The sequence below is a fragment of the Carlito syrichta genome, unplaced genomic scaffold (genome assembly GCF_000164805.1).
Source record: "Carlito syrichta isolate Samal-C Ts95f unplaced genomic scaffold, Tarsius_syrichta-2.0.1 Scaffold312386, whole genome shotgun sequence".
Classification (NCBI taxonomy): domain Eukaryota; kingdom Metazoa; phylum Chordata; class Mammalia; order Primates; family Tarsiidae; genus Carlito; species Carlito syrichta.
Window position 1 is genome coordinate 400944 of NW_007256482.1, and position 20233 is coordinate 421176.

General features: G+C 37.2%; 2 protein-coding genes across 5 annotated transcripts in view; one reads left to right on the forward strand and one right to left on the reverse strand.

The window, feature by feature from the left end:
• The window catches only part of GALK2 (galactokinase 2), a 194271-nt gene extending 190865 nt beyond the window's left edge, over positions 1 to 3406 (reverse strand). Inside the window, exon 1 of the mRNA XM_008069892.2 lies at positions 3154 to 3406. Coding sequence (XP_008068083.1) covers positions 3154 to 3175 — 22 coding nt within the window. The 5' untranslated portion in view covers positions 3176 to 3406. The remainder of the gene's footprint in view (positions 1 to 3153) is intronic.
• A 110-nt stretch (positions 3407 to 3516) lies between these two features.
• COPS2 (COP9 signalosome subunit 2) overlaps positions 3517 to 20233 on the forward strand; it is a 33680-nt gene continuing 16963 nt past the window's right edge. The window contains exons 1-3 of one of the 4 annotated variants that reach the window (XM_008069893.1): positions 3517 to 3646; positions 15192 to 15305; positions 16249 to 16326. In XM_008069893.1, the coding sequence (XP_008068084.1) occupies positions 3593 to 3646; positions 15192 to 15305; positions 16249 to 16326 (246 nt within the window). In that variant the 5' untranslated portion in view covers positions 3517 to 3592. The other 3 variants (XM_008069895.1, XM_008069894.1, XM_021718506.1) reach the window with 3 other exon arrangements.

Here is a 20233-nt window from a genome sequence, read left to right on the forward strand (position 1 = left end):
TTTTCCCTTTTTCTTTTTGTTGGAATACATTTGCAGGGGATCTCAGATAACTGACATAATTCAAGGATTTATTTTTCTAGGAAAACAATCAGAATAGTCAAAACAATCTACAACATCTAAGTACCTTGTGTTCAGTAGAGGAAACTTAAAAAAAAAAAAAAGTTCTGATTCTCAGATCAATCCATAAAAGTAAATCTAAGCTTTATTGCAGCAGTAATAGTACTAATAATTCACCCAGAATACAGAGTACTGAAATCTCAAACTCGTCCATTTTTGGGTTGGGGATAGGTGTGGAGGCAGCAGATCAGGGCACAGAAAATATAGGTACGGATTCTGAGAAACAGGTAAAAGTGTGGGAGAGGGGGGATGGAGGAAAGCTCCTGTTTAAAAGAATTCAAAAGAGGGAATTAGAAATTTCTAGAATATGAAGCAAATTCTGCTAAATAGAACATGTTTCCTCTATCCTTTTAGATTTCGTGGTTGGGGACTCTGAGTTAAAGTGACAAAAGACAGATAAACAGAAGAAGTAGATGGATTTTATTAATATATTTAATTTTATGTTAGGGGCTTCACAGAAGTGAAAAATTCAAAAAAGCAGTTGCACTTACAGGCTTAATAAATAAAGGGCAATAAATTATAAAGAGGTGCCTAGGAAATAAAAGGAAGAACTACTGGAAGATAAGGGTTAAGTAAGGTTTGTTCATACAGACTCATCTTGGAACCATTATCTTCATCCTGGTAAAGAAGATGAGGGACACTTATGCCACCTTCACATAGTGAAATGGATACCCGGCTTTAAGACAGATAAGGAGAGAACAGAGAACTTCTCCTGCATCTGTTGGTTCTCAATTGCCTTCAGCTCAAAATAATACTTAAGCCAAAGTAGCAAATTTTGGGTGGCATATCCTGGACCCCTCCTATGCTTAATCGTCCTCTATTTGCATATTCCTGCTGTGGCAATTTTAGAAATGGAAGTTGTAATTGCACTACAGAGCATTCTGAAGGCTTAGTATGAGTAGTTGTTGGCTACCTTAACCCTGCCTCCATCTCTGTAGTCCCTTCATTAAACTATTTTCAGATTCTCAATGACAACATGAGCACACCCTGGATAAGGCCACAGGAAGCAGGGTGGAGCCTGGGGAAGGAGCCTGGGGATGGCCAACTTGGGATGTCTCCTTCCCCTCAGGTCCCATGCCTGGCCATGGAGGTCAGGCTGTGGCCATGGGCAAAGTGTCTTCCCTGCTTGCTGACCACATCCTGCAGCTATGCAAGTGAATGTTCTTGCACATCCTTTCTTAAGGCAATTGGCACCCTGGGCTGGTTCATACCAAACTGGGTATGGTTGGTTCAATGCCCATAACCTTTGGTCAACTTTAGGTCAACCTTAGTTCATTATAATACAACAAAATCTCAGCCCTAGAGAGAAATAGCAGCCAATTTGTGTACATGCAATATATGTATAAGCACGTTCTCACACTAAACTACAGGTAGAGTAACTATGTAACTTATTGTCCAAACTTCTGAGAGTAATGGGTACTATTAATTTTTATGCTGTATCAACAGTACTAAACCAGATACGTCCCAGGAAAACTAGGATGTTTAGTCACCTCAGGTACAGGAAAGCTTTGTTTTGTTGTCAAGTTGCAAGTACAGATTTCCTCAGCTCTACCCAAAACTACTAGTGAATCAGAATTTCTACTGTGGGATTTGGGAAACTTTGGACTTTAAAGTGATATCATTAAAGGATCTTCCAATTCTATGTTCAACAGGGGAATTTTGAACATAGACTGGATATTCTATATCAGGATTTTGTTATTAATCTTTTTATATGTAATAATGATGTGATTATATAGGAGAATGTCCTTATTTTTAGGAAATACACATAGCTCTATTTAAGGGTTATGTGTCATGATACTGCTTCTTTCTCTCAATTGAGTCAGGGAACACACACACCCAATTAAAGCTGATAGTATGTACACACATGTCCACTGTACTTCTTTTTTCAATTTCATGTATGTTTAAAATTTCTGATAATAAAACATAGGGAGGAAAATACTATTAGGGAAAAAATTGTATTTATAGGTGGGCCAGCATTACTGTTATAAATATTACTTAAAAGAACTATGACCAAAAAGCTGGTGCAGTGGCTCACACCTGTAATCCCAGCACTTTCAGAGGCTGAGGTGGGAGGACTGCCTGATCCCAGGAGTTTGACACCAGCCTGGACAACATAGCAAGATTTCCTTTCTACAAATCAAAAAATTAGCTGGGTGTGGTGACTTTGTAGTCCCAGCTATTCAGGAGGCTGATTCAGAAGAATCACCTGAGCCCAAGAGTTTGAGGCTGTGGTAAATTGTGAAAATGCCACTGCACTCCAGCCTGGGAAACAGAGTGAGATCTCAACTCAAAAAATAAAATAAAGACTTATGACCAAAAAGATGTCAATTCAAGTGAATACTCAAAAATCAAGTAATTTTCTTTTTTAATTTCCTCTCCTTGGACTTTTTCCTAAGGAAAAAATAAAACATCAAAGATATTAACTGCAGAATTGTTTTTAAATAGTGTTATCTTGCAGCATTCTGCATGTATGACAATAATGGCATAAATTATGATGCACTGGTACATTCAAAAAGGGATTATTACACAACCATTAAAATAATCATTGTCAGTAATATATTGTCTACATTCACCTATGCTGCTACGTAATTAGATGCAAAAAAATTCAAAATCATATCTATGCTATAACTATATAATATAACATTTGTGGATTCAAGTGAACATACTGGAAGTTTACAAGGAAAATGCTACCTGTTTGAAAAGCAACACCCCCATTTATTTTTTTCTTTACCTCGAATTCTGCTACTGATTTTGTGCAACAGTAACACATTTTCTTAAAAACCAGTCGTTAACTGTTACTTTAATTCCTAAGGGCAATAAAGGTTAGTTTATAATTCGATGAACAACTTAATAAGTTCTAGGCGCCTCATGATAGATACATGCCAAATTTGGGATATCCATAGAATCGTTTTGTCAACTACAAATAACACAAGCATTACATGTCAGCTGTGTTGCTGAAAAGATCTCCAAACAACACAGGAACACCCACCGCAATGTGCAGGCTAAATGCACGTGGATAATAATGGCAGAAATAATACCTGTCATAAAGGACGGGCATGTCAGCCTTTTCTTCGCGAAAGGCTTCTGATTCTATGTTGCCCCTTACTTTCAACAGAATGACATGCTTCCAGAGTCCCAAGCAAGGGAGGAGATTTTTTTCCCTAACCTAGGAGGCTGAAATTCCTCATGTGAGCGCAGTTTCAGATGCTTTTCAGCTGAGATCCGCAACACCCGACGATTCCTCCGTTGCTAGGTTTAGTTGCTAAGACACCAACCGTTTCGCAGGAAATGGAGAGCGGTGCACTCTCTTTGGACGTCGTAGTGAATCCTTCAGATGCCAAGAGAGTTGGTTCCGGAAGGAAACTCATCTCCTCTAAGAGAGACGGGAAGGCGAGAAGCTGGGAGTGACGCCTCTGAGCCGCAGAGGATTGTGGGAGGAGGTTGTCTCCAATTTCTCCTCCCCCTCCCGGTCAAGATGTCTGACATGGAGGATGATTTCATGTGCGATGATGAGGAGGACTACGACCTGGTGAGGCGCAGGGAACGGAACTCTGGGGCTGGAGATGTGCCTCACTTTAGGAGCCGGGGCCGGGGCGGTCACAGCCTCTCCGCGTAGAGTATGCTCCGCTTCTAGTCTCTTCTGGTGCAGTGACAGGACGGGTTTACCTCCTCCCCCTTCTCGCACCGGGCCTGGGCCCTGCTTCTCCAACATGGGGGAGGGGAGGGTAAAGGAGGCAGCTAAGGGGGTCCCGGGCCTTGCGCTCCAAGTCTGAGCGCCTCCTCGGTTTACACAGGCGTTCCTGGCCCCAGGCGTCCGGTTCTCGGTGCCATCTACCTCCTCCCCAGCGCGCGAGCCGCCTCGGTGGCCGTGTTACGGTGTAGGCCCTAGCTTTGCCCTTTCGGGCCCAGCATTTCGGCCCCTGTTCTTCACACTTAAACTGAGCGGGTGCGAAACGCTGGAAGAAGAGTCTGAAAACTGGGGGGGGGGGGGGGGGGCCTTAGTGCGCCCAGGCTTGACCGCGAGACGCTACTTGTGAGTGTCCTGTAAACTGGGCTTAGACTTGTCCAGGGTCAGTAATGGTCGGAGATAAGGGTGTCGTGGAGAGTTGAGAGCAAGGATAACTGAAAAAAAAGTAGTTGAACCGCTTGTTCAGTTCTTTAAAAATAAAAGCTGGGGAGGAGAGTTAGTTTGTTGTTGTTTGGGGATGGGAGGAGGTAAAGGAATTGTATCTGTGGATTTGTACACGACTTAGAAATTTCCCAGGATTCAAAATTTAAAAACAGCGTAGAAATAAAGTTAAATGCTGAGTGGGGATTTTTAAAGACTCAAGGCTTCATTTATTAATAGGTTTACAGGTTTTTAAAAAAACTCACTAACGTTTCAGGGTGCTTTTCCAAGACATTGTGCGGGAACTAAGGAAATGTATCTTGACCAAGAATTAGCGTCAACGTTGTTTCTCTTTGCGGGCGTTTTATATGGTTCTTGTACATTATATTATGGTGATGCTGCATTATCGTAAAGTTATGAAGTAAGTGCCTTAGGAAGTCTGACTCATCTAATATTTTAAGTGACAGAGTTTGCAAGATATTAATATATTGTTTTGAATTAGGATATAACTTCTATGTATAGAAGAATTCATAAGTTATTTCTAAAAGGCACATTTTGCAAGAGAGAGAGGAGAAAATTCTTGCTGTTAATTGAAAGTCATAGAGATTTTGATAATTCTTAAATGTAGAGCTAACAGTTATGGTTTTTTCCTTACATTTTAGTTTGTGCAAACAAAGCCAGTGGTAGGCAATGACTTTTAGTTCATTAGGAATATTTATCTATCCGTTTTTACTTATAACCTGTTTACTTATATTACGGGTGTTTTTGTAATTGTCAAGATTTTTTTTTAAAGTGTTTGTATTTTTCATTTTTTAGTTGATTCATAATATTTTGTACATATTTATGGGGTACATGTAATGTTTCATTGCATGCATAGGATATGTAATGATCAAGTCGATATTTAGGTTATCTGTCACTTTGTGTATTTGTCATTTCTGTGTTTTGGGAACATTTGAAGTCATCTCTTCCAGCTATTTTGAAATATAAAATACACTGTTAAATATATTCACCCTACTCTGTTACGGAATATTAGGCCTTATTCCTTCAGTCTAACTGTACACATTAACCAACCTCTATCATTACCTTCTCCCCACTTTTGGTAACTCTTATTCTACTCTCTACATCCATGAAAGCAACTTTTTTAGCTCCCGTATATGACTGAAAACACAGAATATTTGTCCTTCTGTGCCTGGTTTATTTTACTTAACATGACCTCTGATTCCATCCATGTTGCTGTAAATGACAGGATCTCATTCTTTTTTATGGCCACATAGTATTCCAGGGTATATATGTATCACATTTTCTTTATCCATTTACCCATTGATGGACACTTAGGTTGATTCTGTCTTTGTTCTGTTATGAGTAGTGCTTCAGTAAAAATGAGGTGCGGGTATCACTTTGATATACTGATTTCCTTTCCTTTGGATAAAATACCCATTAGTGGGATTACTGGATCATATGGTAATTCTATTTTGATTTTGATTTTTAGAAATCTCTGAACTGTTTTCCACAATATCTATGCTAACTTACATCCCCACCTATAAGAATTCTTAGCATCCTCATCAGCATCTGTGTGTGTTTTTGTGATAAGAGCCATTCTACCTCAGAGAAGATGGTATCTCGTTGTGGTTTTGATTTGCATTTCCTTGATAATTAGTGATGTTGAGCTTTTTTTTTCCCATGTACCTGCTTGCCATTTTTATGTCTTTTTTTAGTTAGTTTTAGAGATGGGGTTCTGCTTATTTACCCAGGCTGGACTCGAACTCCTGAGCTCAAACAATCCTCCTGCATCAGCTTCCTGAGTAGCTGGAATCCAGGTGCATGCCACTGCACCTGGCTAAATGTCTTCTAAAAAATTGTGTTTGTATTATTAGTATGTGTTTTGTATTACTAGTTTATGTTTCTTCTTTTAAATAGCTATTTTGCCTGAGTCTTTTTTCTGTTTCTTAGAACTTTAAAAATCTATAGAATTGACTTGCTGTCTTATGGAAGTTTCTTTTTTAAAAAAATCTTTGTTGGAAAATTGGTCATCACCTCATTTTAGTTAAAACGTTAACTAGAGCCATGAGTATTTATAACCACAGTGATACTTAACATATCTTTATAGGTTGTCTTTTGATACATTTTAATACCCTAAATCACTTTTTGTTCTTGCCCAATCTGGTAGAAATACCACCTGAAATTTAAAATCTGTTTCTAAAACTATACTGTTTTTATCCACAAAAGCAAATAACTATTTGTGCCCATGAAAGAGAACAAACTTGATTTTTAAAAAGAAACAAATATAAAAGAAATTTAGTATACTTGATCTCATATTTCTAAGACCTGTTTGATTTTTTATTAGAGGCAGAATGAGGCATTTTCTAAGCATAGTAATCTATGGTAGGAGATGGTACTAGGTTTATAGATGGTATAGATTTATAGATTAATTGTTGATCTAATAATACTAAATAGTAACTATAGTGCCATTCATTAGATTGATAAGGCCATTGATTGGTCCACAGACCAATCATTCTAGCATGAAGTTACTTAGTACTTCTAATAATCTTTTTAGAAAGGATTTAAGATAAACAGACTTTATACTAAAAACTATTCTTTAGTGAGTCCTGTTATAGGCAGGGTATTGTATATTTGAATACAATTGTTCAAATGTATCACAAAGAAAACATTGTCAAAGAATTAGAGTAAGTCCACTTGTTTAAATATATTACCAAGTTGTGAACCTCTTTATATGTCCCTCATCAAACTTGAATGCTTACTAGTATTGTTTTTCTTGTCTTAATATAAAAGAGTTTTAATACCCTAATTTTTACTTATATTTTATTTACTTTTTTTTGTGAGGGAGGGAGATGAGTCTTAGTTAAAGGATCTCTTACAGAATCTCTTATTTGTCCTCATTTTAATAAGATCAGCAGAAAGATGATGAAGCGTTGATTGCCAGGGCTGTGCACACAGTGAACACATATCCGTTATAAATGTTAAGTTTAAAAAAGATCAAAGACAGTGTAACCCATATTATCCCATTTTATTAGGTGGGAAAAAGTCTAGGAAAATGTGAAAATAAATTATCAGTGATTGTAATTTTTTTTTAATTTTTTATTTCTTTTACACTTTTCACTGTGAATCTATATGATTATTGATTGGGCAGGTTCCAGGGTGCAAATGATGAACAAAAAAAATGTTACTTTAGCCTTGGGAGACCAAGCAGTGATTCTGCCATTGCTCAAAATTTTTTAGAGATTCTCATACAAAATCATCTTCAGAACCCAAATCATGTTTAATTAACCTAGCTTTTTAAAATAAATAATGCATGCACATGGTTCAAAACCAGAAAATATGAAAAATAAATACATTGAAGTCTTCTTTCCATTCTCATTCTCCATCTGCCCAGTTCCCATTTTTCCTGATAGATAACTAAATAGGCATTCTTATCCCCCTCCTATTTCTTTTTTGACAAGGATATGTTATAAATATTGTTCTATAATTTGCTTTTAAATTTATCTTATTTTTATTTACTTTTAATGTATCTTATATCCATATAAACGTGCAAAGAGTTCACTTGGTTTTTTTTTTACAGCTGCATTAGTTATATGAATATATAATTTTTATTTATTTATTTTTGTTTTGTTTTTCTGAGTAGGCGTCTCACTCTGTCTCCCAGGCTGGAGTTTAGTGACATGCTTATGGCCACCACAGTCTCCACCTGCTGGGCTCAGGTGATCCTTCCATCTCAGCCTTCCAAGTAGCTGGAACCACAGGCGCATGCCACTGTGCCTGGATAATTTTTTTTTTTCTTTTGAGTTGGAGTCTCACTCTGTCGCCCAGACTGGAGTGCAGTGGCCGCTCCCGGCCACCGCAGCCTCGCCTGCTGGGCTCTGGCGATCCTTCCGCCTCAGCCTTCTGAGTAGCCGGAATTACAGGCATGCACTATTATTGTAGACACAAGGTCTCACCAAGTTTCCCAGGCTGGTCTCAAACCCCTGGATTCGGGCAGTCCTCTCAACTCTGCCTCCCAAAATGCTGGGATTACAGGCGTGAGCCGCTGTGCCTGGCGGATATATCATCATTATTTTTTTATTTTTTGAGTCGGAGTCTCACTCCGTCACCCGGGCTGGAGTGTGATGGCACACTCATGGCCACCCCGGCGTCAACCTCCTGGGCTCTGGCAATCCTTCCACCTCAGCCTTCCAAATAGCCAGAACTACAGGTGCACACTAACATGCCCAGCTAATATTTGATTTATTGTAGAGATGAGGACTTGCCAAGTTGTCAAGGCTGGTCTTGAACCGGCAGGCTCAGGCAATTCACTCACCTCAGCCTCCCAAAGTGCTGGGATTACAGCTGAGCCACCGAGCCTGGTCTTATCATTTGTTTAACCAGTTCTGTATTGATAAGAATTTGACCTGTGTTCAGTCTTTTGATGTTAAAACCAATGTGTGTCTTTTTTCAAAAAAACAGTTTAGCGGTGGCCAGATTCTGTCCTGTTTGAAGATGTTGAAAATTATAAGTCAGGTTTGGTAAATAAGTTGGAGCATCAAACTGGATGAAGCTGTCCTGGGTTAGAAACACCTGATGCCAGTGAAGTTGGTTTTCTTGAGTATTTCAGAAGCATTACTTAATCCATGTATCATTTGGAATAATTGTACTGCCCCCTTAAAGGTACTACTTTAAAAAAAAATACTCATTTGGTATATAAGCTTTGGTAACTTTTCAAAAAGGCCTATTGCGTAACCTCATAGGCATACCTTGTATAATGAAATTAGGTTCAAACAAGGTTAACTAAAATGAGTATAAGGCTAAGAATAAATACAGTTATATAAATTTAATAAATTAATAAACTTAATGATTTAATAAGCATAAGTAAATTTAAGAGTTCTTATTGATAACTTAAATCTATAAACTATGACTGTACAACAAAATGAATTTATACTTGTATATCATGTCCCAAAATGAATGCCTAGACCTCAGTGGGAATTAGAAACTTCCTATAGGGTTCAACCCTCAAATTTGACACAAAAGGGACTAAAGCATTAAGAGTGAGTTACTTAGCTACATTTGCAGGGCAAATTAGTGGGAGAGTCAGAACTAGAGCCAAGGTCTAATGAGTTTTATAACTCTCCTTGGAAAATTTAATTTGAAGACAAAATTTAGGACCATTTTTTAAAAAAAACATTCAGATTTATACCATAAAGAACAAATTAGAGGCCGGGCGCAGTGGCTCATGCCTATAATCCCAGCACTTGGGGACGCTGAGGTGAGAGAATTGCCTGAGCTCGCAGATTTGAGACCAGGCTAGGCAACTTGGCGAGACCTCATCTCTATGATAAATCAGAAAATTAGCCGGGCATGGTGGTGTGTGCCTATGATTCCAGCTACTTGGAAGGCTGAGGCAGAAGGATTGCCTGAGCCCAGCAGGTTGAGGCTGCGGTGGCCCGGAACTGCCCTCCAGTCTGGGTGACAGAGTGAGACTCCAACTCAAAAAAAAAAAAAAAAGAAACAAATTAGGACCCATTAACTTGAGTGAAAATGTTTTAAAACTTTATCAATAGCTAAACCACAAATGACTAGCTAGGATTTGGATTATATCTGGCTTAATGATAGTGGAACACTGCCTTATACCAAGTCTTAGTGTGCCCAGAGTCTGGTACAACTCTCCAGACATGGTCAAAACTCAGAAAGCATTGTTAATGGTAAATCCTGCCTTCTTAAAGTACGTTGCTTATGACTTCTATTGGTAAGAGACAACAGGGTAATATATGAACTATGAGACTGACCCTGTCCAGCAGGGACTACTTTCCAGCATATAGTCAAAATTGACCCCAACTGCTGTGTGTTGTGTTATTCTGGAATGTTTACCCACTTTTCACTTCAGTTAAGCCTTTTCATTTCAGTTAAGCATTTAATTAAGCATTTTGTAATATCCCAAGCTCTGAGAATGCACAGATGAATAAGAAAATTCCTGCTTTTGAGTTTACAGTGGGTAGTTGACAGGGGGGTAGGAACAACACAAATGCAAAACTCTGTGTTAGAGAGATGCATGTCATATAGAAGCATGACGGAAGAGAAAAATTTAATTTGCTAAGAAGAGATGGAGAAAGAATCACAAAGGTAAGCTTTGATGAACACATCTCCCCAGAGTATTAAGGCTGGGGGGCATCATAGAAAAGCAGAAAGACTGTTAGGAGGGGAGGTGATTTTAGAATTCCTAGCAAGAAGAATAGTTTATGCCAAAGCAGAGATTTGAAATTGTGTGGCATATTTGGGGAAAGAGTAGATTTGAGTAGTGTGGATGGATCACAGATTGCTTAGGGAGATGTCAGGACATAAGTTATTATATGAGTAGGTTGTAACTGTTGGACTTTAGGTTTTTTGAAATACCTTTTACGATATTCAAGTGCTTGCTTATTTTTCATATATTGCTTAAATTCTTGTTTGTTTTTTCAAGCAGTCCTCATATACTGTAAAGTTTTGGTTTCTCTTCTATTAAAATCATTTTATTTAAACTTTTACAAATGATTATCTCTATTCACTTGAATTCAGGTTAGCAATGTTAATTTAATACTTCTATGTTCCCTATTCTGATTAATGGCACCATGTGTTACCAAGCCTTTGGTAGTCATTATGGGCATTTATTTCTCTTTATCTCATGTTCGTGTAGTGAATCTCTTTTATTTTACATCCTTAACATAGTTTATCTTCTTCTGCATTTATTCCATCCCTTTCCTTTTCTCCCCATGCTATCAGGCCTTCACATCTCTTGACTAGACTTTTGAGAGCATCCAGTGAGCTACCTAAAACACAAATCTGATTATTTCTTTGTAAAGTCTGCTTATGGATCTCTATTGGATCTAAACTTCTTGCCAGACTTCTGTTGTCCTTTCCTCTGTCCAATACCAGTTCATCTCTCATCAACCTTTTACATACATCCTGTGCTTCTGCCCAAACTATTCATGGTTTTTCAAATGTGTAATACAATTTCAAGCTTCCTTGCTCTTGCACATGTTGTTTTATTTCAGTTGCCCTTCCTCATTGCTGGTAATTCCTGTTCATACTTTTTATACCTGGTTCCAGTAATTCTCTAGCAGTTGATTACTCTTTTTTGCAATATCACTGTACTTAATATGTGTGTCTATTACTGCGTTTATTGTTGTGTTATAATGCAGTTTTGTTTGCATATCTGTCCCATAATAGACCACGAATACCCTGAGGGAAAGGACTGTTTGTTAATTTGCAAAGATCATGATCACTGAGTATAAGTAATGGAAGCATTTAAACAAAAGAATTGTCCTTTTAAAGACTTCAGAACATCAGTTTAAAAAGTCATGACTGTATAATACTGAAGAATAGTTTGCAATAGTGCACAGCTTATGATGATGATGTGATTTGCTGAGCTGCAAATGACAGGTTAGAGATGTCATAGTGTAAAGCCATGTTTACGTGGTGTAGCAGATCACAGGATATCATAACAAGAAACTCCCTATTCATAAGTCGATCAATAGACTATCAGTTAATTCCAGTTCTCAGGTATTTATACATTTTAGCAATAACATGTGTTTAAGAGTTGTATTGCAATTATGCAAAAAAATTATACACCATTTCTTAATCCATATAATATGAAATACCAAAAGAATAAGTTTACAGAATGTTGAGGGCTGGATTAAATCTTAATCATTGTTTTTTTTTGGAGTATAACATCTGAAGTTCAGAAATCTCAATCTGAGATCTATCAGGTCCCAGAAGTTGCAGGTAGCCAGTTTTATACTATAATAGGTATTCAGTGATTGGGCGACAAGGCATTGTATAAGGCATGGCAGAAAATGTAAAAGGATTCTGGGTTGGTTTGTTTGAGTTGGAGTCTCACTCTTGTCGCCCAGGCTGGAGTGCCGTGGCACGCTTATGGCCGCTATAGCCTCTACCTGCTGGGCTTAAGTGATCCTTCCACCCAAGCCTTCCAAGTAGATGGAAGGATTCTGTTTTTAACAATGTTATAATTGGTTCAGTAATTTCCAGGTAACTGAAGTTAGCCTTTTAAATACCTAAAATATTGTTTCTCCCTTTGCTCGGAATCTCCATAACTCCAGTTCTATTGATGTCATGCATAACTCTCAGTTTCTACTTTCCTCTTCTCAAAACCTGACCTAGTTATTTTTCTAATCTGTTTTGGTCCAAGAAAACAAGAATAAGTGAACTTTGGGTGAGAGTCCAAATCTTTACTTTATGATAAATTGGAAGTATTTTTCATTTTACTTCCAGGTTCAAGACTGCATTCAGAAGGCTTAGGTTTCAAAAACGTAATTTTCAGGTTCAGCAAATTATTCCTCTGTCTTACTGAACAGTTTTAAGTGAAGTTTTAAAAAATTTATCCTATGATAAATATTAGATACACGTTTTTGGAAGTATTTATGTTTGTTTCAAGTTAATAAAACAATTAGAGAAGAACTGGTTTTCTAACACGTAGAGTAGGATTTTATGACTGGAATTTTTTTTTTTTTTTTTTTTACCCTGCCTTCCCTGAGGAGATGACACTTAATCTGATATCTGAAATGATACTTTGTTTGTTTGCTTGTTTGTTTTTGAGTTGGAGTCTCACTCTGTAACCCAGACTGGAGTGCAGTGGCCGCTTCTGGCCACTGCAGCCTCGACCTGCTGGGCTCCGGTGATCCTTACGCCTCAGCCTTCCAAGTAGCTGGAACTACAGGCGTGCGCTACCTGGCTAATTTTCTTGATTTATTGTAGAGATGGGGTCTCGCCAAGTTACCTAGGCGAGTCTCGAACCCGCGGGCTCAGGCAATCCACTCACCTCAGCCTCTCAAAGCATGGGATTACAGGATGAGCCACTGAGCCTGGCTTGAAATGATACTTAGTAGTTAACCAACTGGAGAGAGAAGGGAATAATAGCTTGTAAAGTCGGGTAAGAGTTTAGACCACTGATTGAGGTAAGTGGATAGCTGCAGCAAACTAAATAAGAGAGAGCTTGCTAGGAGATAAGGGTGAATGCATAGTCAGGAGTCAGGTTTTGATGATTTTGACCTTGATTTTTAAGAGCAATGGGAAGCCGTTTTTGAGGAAAGGAATGAGATAATTTACATCTTGTGAAGATTATTCTACCTGCTTACCCATGAGGAGATTACAACTTGAAGTTAAAAAGGAGAATTAAAATCTGTGGAGAGTTGAAAGTGGCTTGATAGAGTGGGGTGGTGACAGGGGTGTGGGGAGGTGGATGAGTTTGAGATTTATTTTGAAGGTGGAATCGGTAGGTCTTTTTATGTTTCAACAGTTACTTTCCATCGTTTGTGCTATTATTGCATGTGGTGTTTTCTTTACCCTCTCTCGTTTTGTCTAGCATGCGAACTCCCGTTTATCTTTCAAAACCTAGCTTTGACGCTATCACAGCATCATTCTGTGTGCAGTTGATTTGTTCATTCTTTATTAATTACTTTTTTTTAGTTTGATCAGTTTTATCATAGTCAAATATAGGTTACAAGGGTTAAGAAGTGAATGAGTCGTTATGAAATTTACTACCCAGAATTTGATCTTTTCCCTAAAAAGAAGTGTTCTAAGTGATTTTCATATGTTAAACATAAATGACTTCCAGTTCTTAAATCTGTAAAACTAAGTGCCAATCTCTTGTACTCATACAAAGAAGAAATTATCCTCCAGAGGGCCCACATTATAAAGCCACTGTGGTATTTCACTTATTGAAAAATTCATCTTGTATTGATGTATTTTTGAGCTTTCTAAATATTCTTGCCCAGCATTCCTTTCTCCACTCCTTTGCCTTTATGAGACCTTACAGAACTTTTTATAAAAATCTCAGAGAAATGTATTAACTGTATTTGGATTTGGAAATAACTCTGTTATACCATTCTTGTCTTTTTTACTTGTTTTTGTGTACTCTGAGACAGTATTCTGAATTTGACATAAACTTGCCCTTGTAATGACTTGTAGTTGAGAAGGAAACACAAAAAACTTGTGACTTCCTAAAAAAATAATTTTCATCTTACTAATCCATATGTATTTTGTAGTCTTCATTATTTTGGAACCGTTTAAAACTCTTGTATACACTGCTCCACAAAATGGTTGTTTTATTCAATTTTTCCCTCTGTTGTTTTCCACTAAGAACTGAATTCATGTGATGGAAAATTTCAGTTATATAAATCTATTTTGTTTTACTTATTTTGATTTGCTATAAAGCCAGTCAAGTTACATTAATATAAACTGCTATTATAATTTGGAATGCAAATAAGAAATGTCCTTAGTTAACAATTATATTTAGCATTATGTAGATTATAATCTTTGCTGGTTAGAATAATGGAATTTGGACTTAAGGAGTTTCTACTATAAGTAGAACTATAATTCCAAAGATTAATAATTAGAACACATCAACATTAGATCTTTCTCAGGTTCCATGACCAATTAAAGCTTAACCACTATAGAATTGGGATCATTAACCAATATTAGTTCCTTTGTGTTGATTTTATAAAAAGTGTAGTTTTTATCTAAAACAAAGAAATGATTCTATTCTACATACTTGGATGTTGGTTCCCTCCCCTTTCCCCCCATTTTTGGTTTTAAAAAATGGTAAAATATTGCTGGGTATGGTGGCTGAAGCCTGTAATGCCAACACTTTGGGAGGCTGAGGTGAGAGGATTGCCTGAGCCCACAGGTTCAAGACCAGCCTGGGCAACTTGGTGAGATCTTGTTTCTACAAAAAATGAAAAAAATTAGCTGGGCGCGGTAGCGCACTTCTGGAGTTCCAGCTATTTGGAAGGCTGAGGCAGGATTGCCTGAGCCCCCCCCCCACAAAAAAATGGTTAAATATCAATGACATTTTATTTATGTATTCAAAATTGCTTTGTTTTATATAAATGTATGGTTTTTCCATCTTAATAACATTCATTTTATACAATGCAATGTGTGGGTTTCTTTTATTCTCTTTTAATACTATTTTCTTTCCAACACATAGGAATACTCTGAAGATAGTAACTCTGAGCCAAATGTGGATTTGGAAAATCAGTACTATAACTCCAAAGCATTAAAAGAAGATGACCCAAAAGCAGCATTAAGCAGTTTCCAAAAGGTTTATATTTTTTTCCAGTTAATTCTGTGTCTTAAAGTTGATTTTTCTAATGATGAATTAGATAAAATGAGTCCCAAATGATTTTATCTCAGAAATGTGTTTTAAATACATATTTATACTCCTGTAAGGTAAGTGTGCATTATGCAGCACAAGCCAATATTTCAAAAGGGCTGTTCTGCTGCTTTTTCCAGTCACGCTATCTGTGGAACAGAGCCATTGTCCTGAAAAGCTAGTATTGTTCTAGCAGAAGAAGAACCAACGTGTATGGTCAGTAGGTACTATCACTACAAACATATTTTTTCTTTTGGGGACAGATCATACCGTTGTGGTTTCACTATTATAAATAGCTTGATTTCTTAATTTCTTTGGATTATTTTTACTGAAGATTATTAGCATAAAAGTACTTCCTTTCTGGGGCTATGTAATAAAGTTCCTTTTGAGAAAGGAACTTCAAAATAAACTTATTCCTAAGCATCTTAAGACTTGTCTCTTTTTTTGTTTGTTTTTAATCTTTTTTAAATGACATTGAGAAATGGTGGAATCCTTGGAGAAATGTTCGTCTTGCATTTAAAGCAAAATTAATTCAAAACTTAGACATTGGGTGTCATTAGAAAATAATGTTTAGCCTGGCATGATGACTTATGCCTGTAATCACAGCACTTTGGGAGGCCAGAAAGGAGGATTGCTTGAGCCCAGAAATTGAGACCAGCCTGGGCAAGAAAATAAGACCTCGTCTCTGTTAAAAAAAAAAAAAAATCAAAGCATGTTGGCCCATGCTTGCAGCTCCAGCTCCTTGAAGGGCTGAGGCAGGATGATCTTCTGAGCCAAGGAGGTCGAGTCTGTGTGCCACTATACTCCAACCTGGGAGACAGAGTGACACCTCAATTCAGAAAAAGAAAATACTGTTTAGTAAGGTACACTAAAAATTTCTTCCTTTTTTTAGGTTTTGGAACTTGAAGGTGAAAAAGGAGAATGGGGATTTAAAGCACTGAAACAAATGATTAAGATTAACTTCAAGTTGGTAAGATTTGTTTTGAGGAGAATTAAACAAATGAAATAATGAAATAAATTCTGTAGATAAAGCCTTGTCACAACAAAGTACCATTTTATCTGCTTTTTTGCAATAGTTCTTTTGACATTTTTTATATGTAGCCTACTTTGCAATTTGGACTATAGTAGTACTAAGTAAAAGCAATTCTGCATAGGATACAAAAGTTCTCTGTTTAAGAAAGTTTACTCTTTTAGATGCATGAATAGTATTTGACAGCATTGTTAATAGATTGACTTTCCTACAAACTGTTAGTTTACTTTGGAATTTTAAAGTTCTGTTGTTTATTACAAAGAATTTATCTTCCACTAATGAGGGCTAAAAACCTTAGTGCTATGCTTAACTCCTTTCTTTGTCTTTTACCCCATAAATAATCCATTGGTAAATTCAGGTGGCTTTATATCCAATATCTGACTGATACTTACCATTTTTACCTCTGCTATTCTAGTCCAAGTCACTATCATCTCTCATATGCATTATTACAATTTTTAACTAGTCTCCTTATTTTCATCTTTGCCCTGTTACAATCTGTTCTCCACAAGTGGTAGAGTGATCTTTTTTAAATGTCAGTTGGACTATGTCATTCCTTTGCTCCTAATCTTTTATGATCCCCTGCCCTCAATAAAATCCAAAATCCTTACTATGTCCTAAAAGGCCCTATGTAAACTCACTTTGTTGCGTTTCTGATCTTGTTTTCGATTTGTTCCCTTCCAATCCACTCCTGTGTAAAGGCTTGCACTTGCTGTTTCCTTTGTCTTGAATGCTTTTCTCTCAGATATCCATGTGGGTCTTTTCTTTATTAGATTCAAGTCTCTGTTCAAATGGCACTATATGTCATGACAGTGTTCCCCTAACCACCTGATATAAAATAACATTCTTCCCATCATCACTTAATTTCATCTTATCCTGCTGTTTTTCTTCTCTGTGTATGTTGGCACTTGATCTGTTTACTTGTATATTTTCCCTGTCTATGCCACCTACCTCCCCAGTAAGTTGTAAACTTCTTGAGAGCAGGACTTTGTTTTAGTCACTGATATGTTCCTAGTACCTATAATAGTGGTTGGCATTTAGTTGCTGCTCAGATTTGTTTTTGTTTTGTTTTGAGTTGTCACTCTGTCACCCAGGCTGGAGTACAGTGTCACACTCATGGCCACTGCATCCTCAACCTGCTGGACTCAGGCAATGTTTCCACATCAGCCTTCCAAGTAGCTGGAACTACAGGCACACGCCACCATGTCTGGCTGATGTTTTGATTTATCGTAGAGACAAGGTCTCGGCAAGTTGCCCGGGCTGGTTTCGAACCCCTGAGCTCAGGCAATTCTCTCATCTCCTCCCAAAATGTTGGGGTTACAGGAGTGAGCCATCGTGCCAAATGTTTTGTTTTTTGTTTGTGTGTTTGATTTTGTTTGTTTGTTTCAAATGTTATATTTAATGAACTTGTAGTTCGGCCGGAATTGTCATTCTTATAGAATACCAGTCCTCAATTTCTTTAATCTGGCCAAAGCAAACAAAATTCTAGAGTACAGGGTAGAAGTTGAAGAAAAAAGAATCAATTAGGAAATGAGAGGACGAGGTACAGAAATGAATCTTAGATCACTAGGGTAGCAGATCTTTTGAAAGAAAGAAAAAGTTGCAGCTCAGGTTAGCAGAAAGTAAGCACTTGGAAGGTACAGGAACTATGGCAAATATAAGGATAAGTAATAATATATTACCACTTTGTTTTCCCTGTTTCAGTATTTCTCATATGCCTCCTCCCTCTCCCCATCAGCTTTTCTACCCCATCTATCTGAAATTGAACTGTTTGACTAGTACTTTTATCCAGTTAACTTTCACTATTCCTAAATCCTCCTCTTTTTTATGTACTCTCACTCTGGTAATAAGAGGGGCCCTCTATGGCGTCTCCTACAAAAGCTATTCATAAAATGTTTTAGTTAATTTCTTCCCCAAAAATATCAGAACCATTCAAAACATGTTAAATGTTAAGTATACTATATATTGCATTTAAATCTAGTTAAAAAAGGAAAAATATCTATGTTGCACTTACCCTTTCTGGTCCCAAAGCATCTGTGTTGCCCAGAGCCTTGTGCTTTTTCAACATTTGTTGTTTGCAAAATATCAAACACAAATATTTACTATATATAAATTAATAATTTAGCTATTGAAGAAGGTCCAAGTGTCTGAAGGGATATACCTTAAATTATTGTCATGAGTGTTAAATTCTTATGGTTCTGTGATTTGAGATAATATCTAGTCCCTGTTGAAATCTGCTGTCTTAACATACTAGCAGTGGTTTAGTTGTTTAGTCTATTTATATACCGTGCTACTCTTAAGACTGGTTTTGCCATTATACTTTAAGCAGAGTGGAATGGAAGTAAGGGAAAAGGTTATTTGCATTTTATGTTATTTTATCTACATTATCTACCTTTTGTTTGCTCTAGTAGCATCTGTGAATAAGTTGTGGTTCACAAGAGTAATGTCAGCTTCCATACCTGCCCCCCGCATTTCCTAGTTGGATTCAGAATAGGATCCATGCTATATGTAGTGGTTTTAGGTGGTAAAAAGTTGGAAAGGTTCATTATCAGTATATTGGCCAATTTATCTAATCTTCCCATGATCTTTAATTATAATAACATAATTTTTTTAAATGCGTTTTAGCTGGGTGTGATGGCTCACGCCTATAATCCCAGCACTTTGGGAGGCAGAGGTGAGAGGATTGCCTATGCTCAGGTTCATAACCAGCCTGAACAACATGATGAGACCTTGTCTCTACAATAAATTAAAAAATCAGCCAGGTATGGTGGCACATGCCTCTGGTTCTAGCTTCTTGGAAGGCTGAAGCGGAAAGATCGCCTGAACCCAGCAGGTTGAGGCTGAGGTGGCTGTGGGGGTGCCACTGCACTCTAGCCTGGGTGATAGAGTAAGACTCCACTCAAAAAAAAAAAAAAAAAAAAAGAGTTTTACGGTTATTGTGGCACAAAGAAATGAATTCAAAACTAACTTTTTGCAAAAATCCTATTTCAGTGCCAAGATGAAACCTCAAAGTTGGGACAGTCATAGTTCTCTGATTTTCCTTTTGCTGCAAGATATGTACTGTAACTTGAATTTTAGCAGCGCATTGATAGGATGTTCTCTTTATTTACCCCCGCATGAAATGTGCATACTTGGAGTCAAAAGTAGTTTGGTATATTCTTTATAATATTCTTTGGTATATTATAGTTCTATCCATTTTTCCCCCATTCAATTCTATTTTTTGGTAATTCAATTCTTCTCATGTTTTTCTGTTCTTCATGCTGTATTCCAGACAGAATATACAGTCATAGCAGTATAATTACAGCACCATTAGTGTATTCATCACCTAATAAACACCTTTTCATTTAGTCAAGGAATAAAGGAATTTATATCTACCGGTGCTTCATATCTTTAAAAGAATAGAATAGAACTCAGTAAAAAGAGGGATTAACAGCAGTTGGAGATTGTGGGACCTTAGAGGAAGGTTAGACTCATAAGTTGAATTACGTAATAAACTTAGGGGTGGTAAACCTCTCCCAAAGTACCTGTTTAAATTTCACTAGTGTTCCTTTATTTTTTTTCCAGATCCTTTTTGTTTCCTGGAATAATTCACAGTAGCACAAATAGCCGTACAAGGAATAACAACATTAATTGTGTCTACTATTGAGTAAAACCTTAGTTGGGAGGACTTTTCTTCACATGAGGATGGGTATTAGGGCTTGAATGGATTTTTTTCACTTCCCATTTTTATATATGGACAGCCAGTTACAGGGAGAAGAGAAACATGTTACTCTTATTGGAGAACTTCCTTCGGTAAAGCTTCAGGGGAGGATATAGCTGCATAGCTGGTATTTAAAAAATTGGATTTTGT